At 36.7% G+C, this 7,653-nt stretch overlaps 1 protein-coding gene across 3 annotated transcripts; it reads left to right on the top strand.

Moving 5' to 3' along the window:
* The first annotated feature begins 596 nt into the window (after nucleotides 1–596).
* On the top strand, nucleotides 597–3,364 carry LOC109185534 (ras-related protein RABA5a-like). Of its 3 annotated transcripts, XM_019335472.1 has the most exons (4): nucleotides 597–948; nucleotides 1,248–1,336; nucleotides 1,451–2,085; nucleotides 2,920–3,364. In XM_019335472.1, the coding sequence occupies exons 3-4, from the start codon at nucleotides 1,755–1,757 to the stop codon at nucleotides 3,264–3,266; spliced, it is 678 nt and encodes a 225-aa protein (XP_019191017.1). In that variant the 5' UTR covers nucleotides 597–948; nucleotides 1,248–1,336; nucleotides 1,451–1,754; the 3' UTR covers nucleotides 3,267–3,364. The 3 variants fall into 3 exon arrangements, with proteins under 3 accessions (XP_019191017.1, XP_019191015.1, XP_019191016.1); XM_019335470.1 differs by lacking the exon at nucleotides 1,248–1,336; XM_019335471.1 differs by lacking the exon at nucleotides 1,248–1,336 and having other exon boundaries at nucleotides 597–944.
* Nucleotides 3,365–7,653: the final 4,289 nt, after the last annotated feature.

Here is a 7,653-nt window from a genome sequence, read left to right on the forward strand (position 1 = left end):
TAATAATTGTAACATTAATTACTTCCCAAACCATATAGCTTTATTATAGTTGAGATGAAAAAACAAGAGTTAAATTCACCAGAGGTCCTTGTTTTTTGTAGCAATTTCAAATTTAGTCCTAGACTATCGTTTTTGTCATTTAACATTTCAGATTATTATTTTTTGGATACTTTTAGTCCTTATGACTTTTCCTATTTTTAGTAATGGTACTTCTGTCTTTTTATATTTTTTTTGTTATTTTTTCAATTTCAACCGGTTTAATTGGTTTAGCACTTTAGATAACCTCTGATTTTTAGTAACCATATTTTCAACCGAGTTTTAGTAAAGTCCTAACCAATTAAACCGGTTGAAATCGGAAAAATAATAAAAGAAAAATATGAAGGGACAAAAATATCATTATTAAAAATAGAAAAAGTCATAAAAATGATTAAAAGTGTACAAAAAATAATAGTTTGAAATGTTAAAATGTCAAAAACGATAATTTGGACTAAATTTAGAATTGACACTAAAAACAAAAGATATACGGTGGAATTAACTCAATAAACAATGCTGCAATTTTATTAACTTGCTACATCCAAGTGTTATTATGACATAATTTCAGGGCTGAGGCCATGTGTTTGAGTGCTTCTTTGGATCAGCAGTGCAGATGCTAATGATGCTCAATTTTTAGATCCATTTGATGCGGCCATTTGTTTCCTTTTGCAAGAGGGAGTAAATCTGGCTTCTTCTCCTCTCCTCCCCTCTTTCTTCCCCAATTCTTCCTCTATTGAATCTTGATTTGTAACCGAACCCTAACCTCTCTCCATAGCTCGGCATTGCTTAATCATTTGCCTTCCTTAACCCGTTATTCATATCAATCCCTTCTCCAGCCATTTCTGGCCTTAATGTGCTTTGCCACCTTCAGAGATTGATCAAGGGCAAGTTCCCTTTCCATCATTCAAGAAGTGGGTATGCTGCAAAATCCCCCTTTTTTTCTTTTTTTTTTTTTTAATGTAATTTTTAACGCCAAGTTTACTTCTTTTTTTCTTTTTGGGTGGGGGACTCTAGCTTTTGTTCTTGAATGCCTAATTATTCGATGCTTTGCTTGTAATTGGATGTTATTGTTTATCTTTATTAATTTATTTAGAAATGAGACTCAAGATTGGCTTTGGAAGATTCTTATAATAATTGGATTTAATAATAATATGTTTTCTTAAATGGGTTGGACTCCAAAACCGTAATCTTAACCTTTTTGTTATGTGCAATAGCACTGCCTGTCCTTTATGTGAAGAGCCAACAAGTTAGAGACAAGATTTTGCTGTACTAGGAACAGTTTACACTTTGTTTGGAAGCTTTGGTGAGGATTATTATAATAAATAAGAGCCCTAAGTATATGCATAAGTTTGTATGATTTATTTCACACTTTCTTAAATGACTTACTAGTTATCCGAATCATATATATTACTTTCAGGTTTGAGCTAAAAGGAGAATCTAGTGAGGGTGTGGGAGCTGAGTAAGGGTGAGGAAATAGGAGAAGGAAGGGCTCTATATCGGGTCCTTAAAGTCGCCATTATTGGTATAATAACTGCGCAAGCTTCAACATCATTTGCATAGTGGTGATTTGAGGCTCCTTTTTCCTGTCGAATTGCTTAGTTTAAGCTTTTATCCAAATACTACCTGTCCTGCAGTTCGAGTTAGCTTTTGAAAGAATTGTGTTTCCTTGGGAGACATAAATAGTTATGGTTCTATAGCTGCATTGCTACACAGTATAGAAGATGGCTGAAGATGAAATACCCGATGATTACCTTTTCAAGATTGTTATGGTTGGTGATTCAGCTGTTGGGAAATCAAATTTGCTTGCTAGATTTGCTAGAGATGAATTTTATTCTAACTCAAAATCAACAATAGGAGTAGAATTTCAGACCCAGAAGATGGAAATAAGTGGGAAGGAAGTTAAGGCGCAGGTATGGGATACAGCAGGTCAGGAACGGTTTAGGGCCGTCACTTCTGCATATTACAGGGGTGCAGTTGGAGCTCTTCTCGTCTATGACATCAGTAGACGATTGACTTTTGAGAGCATTGGGCGATGGCTTACTGAGCTTCAGAGTAAGTGATATGATGTTAATTTTTGTTTTATACCTAGTATTAAGTTTAAGAATCTATTTATGTGATGCCATGTTATTTTTGTGCTTATTTTTCAATTTTCACTATTCCTTAGGAAATATTTTGGAGTTAATTCCACCAGAGATCTCTTGTGCAATTCCAAATTTAATCCCAGACTATTGTTTTTGTCATTTAACATCCTAGATTATCAATTTTTGGACACTTTTAGTCCTTGTCATGACTTTTCCTATTTTTAGTAAGGACATTTTTGTCTTTTCTATTTTTCTTTTGTTATTTTTTCTAGTTTCAACTAATTTAATTGGTTTAGAACTTTAGGTAACCTCTGATTTTTAGTAACCATATTTTTCAACCGGTTTTTAGTAAAGTCGTAAACCAATTTATCCGGTTGAAATCGGAAAAATAACAAAAGGAAATTATGAAGAGACAAAATGCCCTTACTAAAAATAGGAAAAGTCATGAAAAAGACTAAAAGTGTCCAGAAATTAATAGTCTGGGATGTTAAATGGCAAAAACGATAGTCTGGGACTAAATTTGGAATTGTCACCAAAGACTAGGGACCTCTGGTGGAATTAATTCAAATATTTTGCATTGATAATACCTAAAAATCTGCAATGTTTCAGCTCAAGAATTTTGCTTTATTGAATGTCGTTAGTATAATTTATCAGCACACTTGTATACTTCGCCTCTTATTCTATAAATTAAAGTAGGTAAAGGATGCTTAATGTTGATGGGAAAGATGATTAATAGGGAACTATGCTGAGTTGTATTATGTGAAATGAGTTCTGGTTGAACCTTATTTCTTTCCTTGTTGAACAGATCACTCGGATATGAATATAGTTACAATACTAGTTGGCAACAAATCCGATCTCCAAGATGCCCGGGAAGTCACAACTGCTGAAGGCAAAGCCTTGGCCGAAGCTCAGAGTCTATTTTTTATAGAAACTTCAGCTCTCAATTCATCAAATGTGACTGCAGCTTTTGAAACGATTGTTAAGGAAATCTACACTATCTTGAGCCGGAAGGTGATGCAATCTCAAGAGCTCAAAAATGGCAATACTGAACGGTTATCAAGTGGAAAGGCCGTTGTTTTGGAGGGCGAAGAAAATAAAGAAGGTGCTGAAGCAGCAGCAGCAGGGGAAGAAGCGCAAGCTGGATGCTGTTAATCGTGAAGTTTAGGAAGAATACTCTCCCTCCCCATTGTCACCTCACCATATGTGTGTAAAACCTTCCAAGGTATAAGAATCTCCCGTGTTGTAATCAAGATTCTTGTTTTTTTTTTTGAAAACAAGATTCTTGTTGTCACTCAAACACATGCAGAAAGTAATATATGAAGTGGAGTTGGGGAAAAGAGCCATTTTGGGTAGTGCAAGGGACTGAGTTTGTTGTTTCTGTAACATACAATTTTGGTTTGAGCCATTTATTGCTTTTCTTCTTTTGGTTGCAAATGGAGGGCTTTCCTACTTCTTTTCATTTCCCTTCTTTTCTTTAACTTTCTTGCATCTGTGTTGCTTCACCAAGCTATAGTTACTGAATGGGAAATTTTACAATATTGTACTTGAAAATGATGTATTCTCCAAATGAAAAGTGGTAAGGTATATTTCTAACTTTTATAAGTTGGATGAGTGATGAACATTCATTACTTTATATTTTTAAAATACGGTGGTGTAAGAAAAGTACTTGATGTTTTTAAGTATTTTGTAGTAGTTATATTTGAGATAATTGGATATTCTGAGTATCATTGTTGTGCACTTGTGGTTGTGCATCTTAAGTTCCTATTTCTTATTAATTACGTAGTTAGTAAAAAATTTATAAATATTAGGTTACTTGAATATTAAAATATATAAATTTGTAAATTAATTGTATATTTCAAATAATATTTTATTTTATATTATCATAAAATGGTCCTGCAGATTGACTTCATACATCTAGGGGTGTTCAATCGGTTAACCGAACCGAATTAACCGAAGTTTTTTTTCCTTTAACCGTTAACCGAACCGAAGTTTGCTCTACCGAATTCACCGAACTGAACTTTTTTTCGGTTAATCGGTCGGTTAACCGATTAACTGAACTTTTTAAAGCTAAAATTTAAAATTATAAAAATAACACCTAAAATAATAAATCCAATTAAAATAAATACATATCATAATAAATTCATAACAAAATATAAAAAAACATTAATTATAAACTCCAAACATCCATAACTTCAAATTAGTATTTATATTTATATTATTATTTTTATATATATTAAAAACTTTGGTTAACCGACCTTTCGAACCGAATTAACCGTTAACCGAAGTTTTAAAATTCCTTTAACCATTAACCGAACCGAAAAAGTTCGGTTCGAAAACGGTTAACGGTCGGTTAACCGAAAATTATCCGAAGTTTGCACACCCCTACATACATTAATTTCCTGGATCAACAATAAAGTTACATTTCATAGACAGAACAAAAATTGAGTTCCAATTTTATTGAATACATTAATTATGCTAAACGCCTAAATTTAACTCAAGGGAAAGACTGATATACATATGCAAGAATATAAACTTAGGTGAGGGCAGTAGGTGAGTCTTGTTCGATTGTAGATTTGTAGGCGAGGCAAGAGTGCCAAAGCAAACAACCAGTGTTCGTTTGCGATTAGGAATTTAGTAACTTATTATTATTATTATTATTATTATTATTATTATTATTATTATTATTAAAATCAAATAGTATTCGGTTCGGTTCGGTTTGGTTTATTATCGGACCGTTCAGTATACAAGAATCCATTACCGTTCGGTTGTTAGGTATATTACCAAACCGAACTAGTTTGGTTTGCGAAAATCAAACCGAATTGCCCACCCCTACAGGGAGCTATTTCATCCTAGACAAAGACAAGCTTCTACTAGAAATTTTAGTGTAAGATGATATATGTAAGTGGTTGTTTTGTGGTATAAATATATGTAGGTCAATTTCAATTTTGGGTTAGGTCAAAGTAGATTCAGATTCTCCCAAATGAGACGACGAAGAAATCGATATATTGTATGCTCAAAATAGATAATGACTGAATGAGAGATTGAGTCACAAAGTTGACACATTTGAATTGTAAAAATGGAGATGGGAAGACTTAGGAAGAAATATTTATCCCACATTGGAAATGGGAAGTCAGTTTTGCACTAGTATATATACAAATCCCTTTTTAAGGGGGTATGAATTGTATAGCATAAGTCTCTCTCTCGCATGCAATGCGGTGCAAATCAAATCCCAGAATGAACCTAAAAAGGCTTTAGGTGCTTATGACGGTACCATATAATTTCATTTTTAAGAAAAACGCGTCATTCCAGTTTTAAAAAAAAAATTGATTTTGTCTCGCCGTTAACGGCGTTATTCGTTTGTGCCATTATGAACGTACAGTTATAGCATTATGAATGTAAGTTATAAAATTATAAATACAGAATTCTGACATTATTAATTTACAATTATGAACATATAGTGATAAAATTATGAACATAGAGCTCTAAAATTGCGAACATGGAGCTTCGAAAATTATGATTTTACAATTATTGAATTATGAATGTACAGTTACGGAATTATGAATGTACAGTTATGCAATTATGAATGTACAGTTATGCAATTATGAATATACAGTTATAGAATTATGAACACAAAGCTCTGACATTATGAACTTACAATATGCACATATACTGATAAAATTATGAACATAGAGCTCTAAAATTGTGAACATAGAGCATCGAAAATTATAAAGTTACAGTTATTGAATTATGAATATACAGTTACAGAATTATGAATGTACAGTTATTGAATTATGAACATTATGAACTTACAATTATGAACATATAGTAATAAAATTATGAACATATACTCCTATAATGAATCTGAAATAAAAAAATAAATAAAATAAAAAAAAAAAAAAAAAAAGAGGCTGGACACGAGTCCAGAGCATAACGATTGGGGTTGAATATATTAGGACTCTATCATCATTAGTGTTCGTTACCTATTATTATTAGTAATTAGTGTTCGTTACCTATTATTATTAGTATTCGTCTTGTAATAGGTTTACTATTCACTACTATATATACTCCTGTACAGACTCATTATTATTCATTCAGATATATCGTATCCTCATCTGGTATCAGCAGGTTTCTCTCTCCTCTCTCTAATGGCGCACCTCGGATCTGATGACGGCTCTGTTGGTAGTTCTGAACGGACCGTTTCCGAGGCCGCGCTTGTTGCACCGCTGCAGTCGGGGGTGTCTTTCTCTTCGGCGCATCACTTCGTCTCCATCAAGTTGACATCCCGCAATTTTTTGTTTTGGCGTACTCAGCTTCTTCCATTCTTGGATGGCCAAGGGTTGTTGGGTTTTGTCGATGGTACTTCGGTATGTCCGCCGATCACCGCGCTTGCCGTGCCGCCTGCCGAGGGAGCTGTTCCTGCCGTGCCTTCGTCGGCTTCGTCTTCCGCTGCTCGGAGTGCATGGCTCCGTCAAGATAAGGTCGTGCTCTCCTTATTAATCTCATCCTTGTCCGACGAGATGATGCACCTCGCAATCGGTAAGTCCACTTCTCGGCATTTGTGGTTGGCAATCGAACAGGTTCTTGGTTCGACTACACGGGCTCGTGCCCTCCGGTTGGTGGGCGAGTTGCAAGGATTACGGCAGGGGGATGCTTCGATCCCGGACTATCTTGGCCGTGCGCAGGTGCTTATCGAGGATTTAGCGCTTGCCGACCGTCCGGTGACGCTAGAGGATCAGAATATGTATATATTCCGAGGCTTGCGGTCCGAATATCGTCCTTTGGTGGCGTCGCTCACAAGGGGTGCTCCGGTGTCTCTGCCCGAGCTATCCGATTTTCTTGTTTCGCAGGCTTTTATATGTGCCGATGATGCTGGTGATGTTGCTGCTGCTCCGGTCGCCATGGCGACTCAGCGAGGTGGAGGCCGTTCGGGCAGGCAGCAGCGTGGAGGCGGCAACCGCGGCCGTGGTCGCGGCAAAGGGCGTGGCCGTGGTCGTGGCGGTGCCGGGGCTGTCCAGTGCCAGATCTGCTCCGGCGAGGGCCATTCGGCCGCTTCGTGCTTTCGCCGGTACGATGGAGCTCCGGGACCGAGAGCGCATGTTGCGTATCCTGTGGATGATGCGGCTTCGGTTAGCACTCAGCAATGGTTTCCCGACACTGGTGCGTCGAACCATGCCACCCCAGATCCGTCTTTGATGTCCTCGACGGTCTCTTATAACGGTCCGGATCATCTTCGTGTTGGTGACGGTAAGTGTTTACCTATTGTTGGTACTGGTTCGTCTTCGGTAGCCTCTTCTAAAACACTGTTTCGGTTGTCTGATGTTCTTTTTGTTCCTGGGCTTTCTGCGTCTTTATTATCCGTGCAACGGTTTGCCCGTGATAATAATGTATTCTTTGAATTTCACCCTGATTGTTTCTTTGTGAAAGATCGTTCAACCAGGAAAGTTCTGTATAGAGGGCAGGCTTCGGGGGGTCTCTATTCTTGGCCTGTTTCTCGTTCGAGTCCCGCTGCGTTAGTGGCTTCGCATGTCTCCTCTGACGT

The sequence above is a fragment of the Ipomoea nil genome, unplaced genomic scaffold, assembly GCF_001879475.1.
Source record: "Ipomoea nil cultivar Tokyo-kokei standard unplaced genomic scaffold, Asagao_1.1 scaffold1334, whole genome shotgun sequence".
In the NCBI taxonomy this organism is placed as follows: Eukaryota; Viridiplantae; Streptophyta; class Magnoliopsida; order Solanales; family Convolvulaceae; genus Ipomoea; species Ipomoea nil.

Bases quoted from the DNA above. Each gene is read 5' to 3' on its own strand.
- LOC109185534 (XM_019335472.1), top strand. From the start codon at position 1,755: ATGGCTGAAGATGAAATACCCGATGATTACCTTTTCAAGATTGTTATG. The intron at 2,086-2,919 runs GTAAGTGATATG...CTTGTTGAACAG, and splicing joins ATGGCTTACTGAGCTTCAGA to ATCACTCGGATATGAATATA.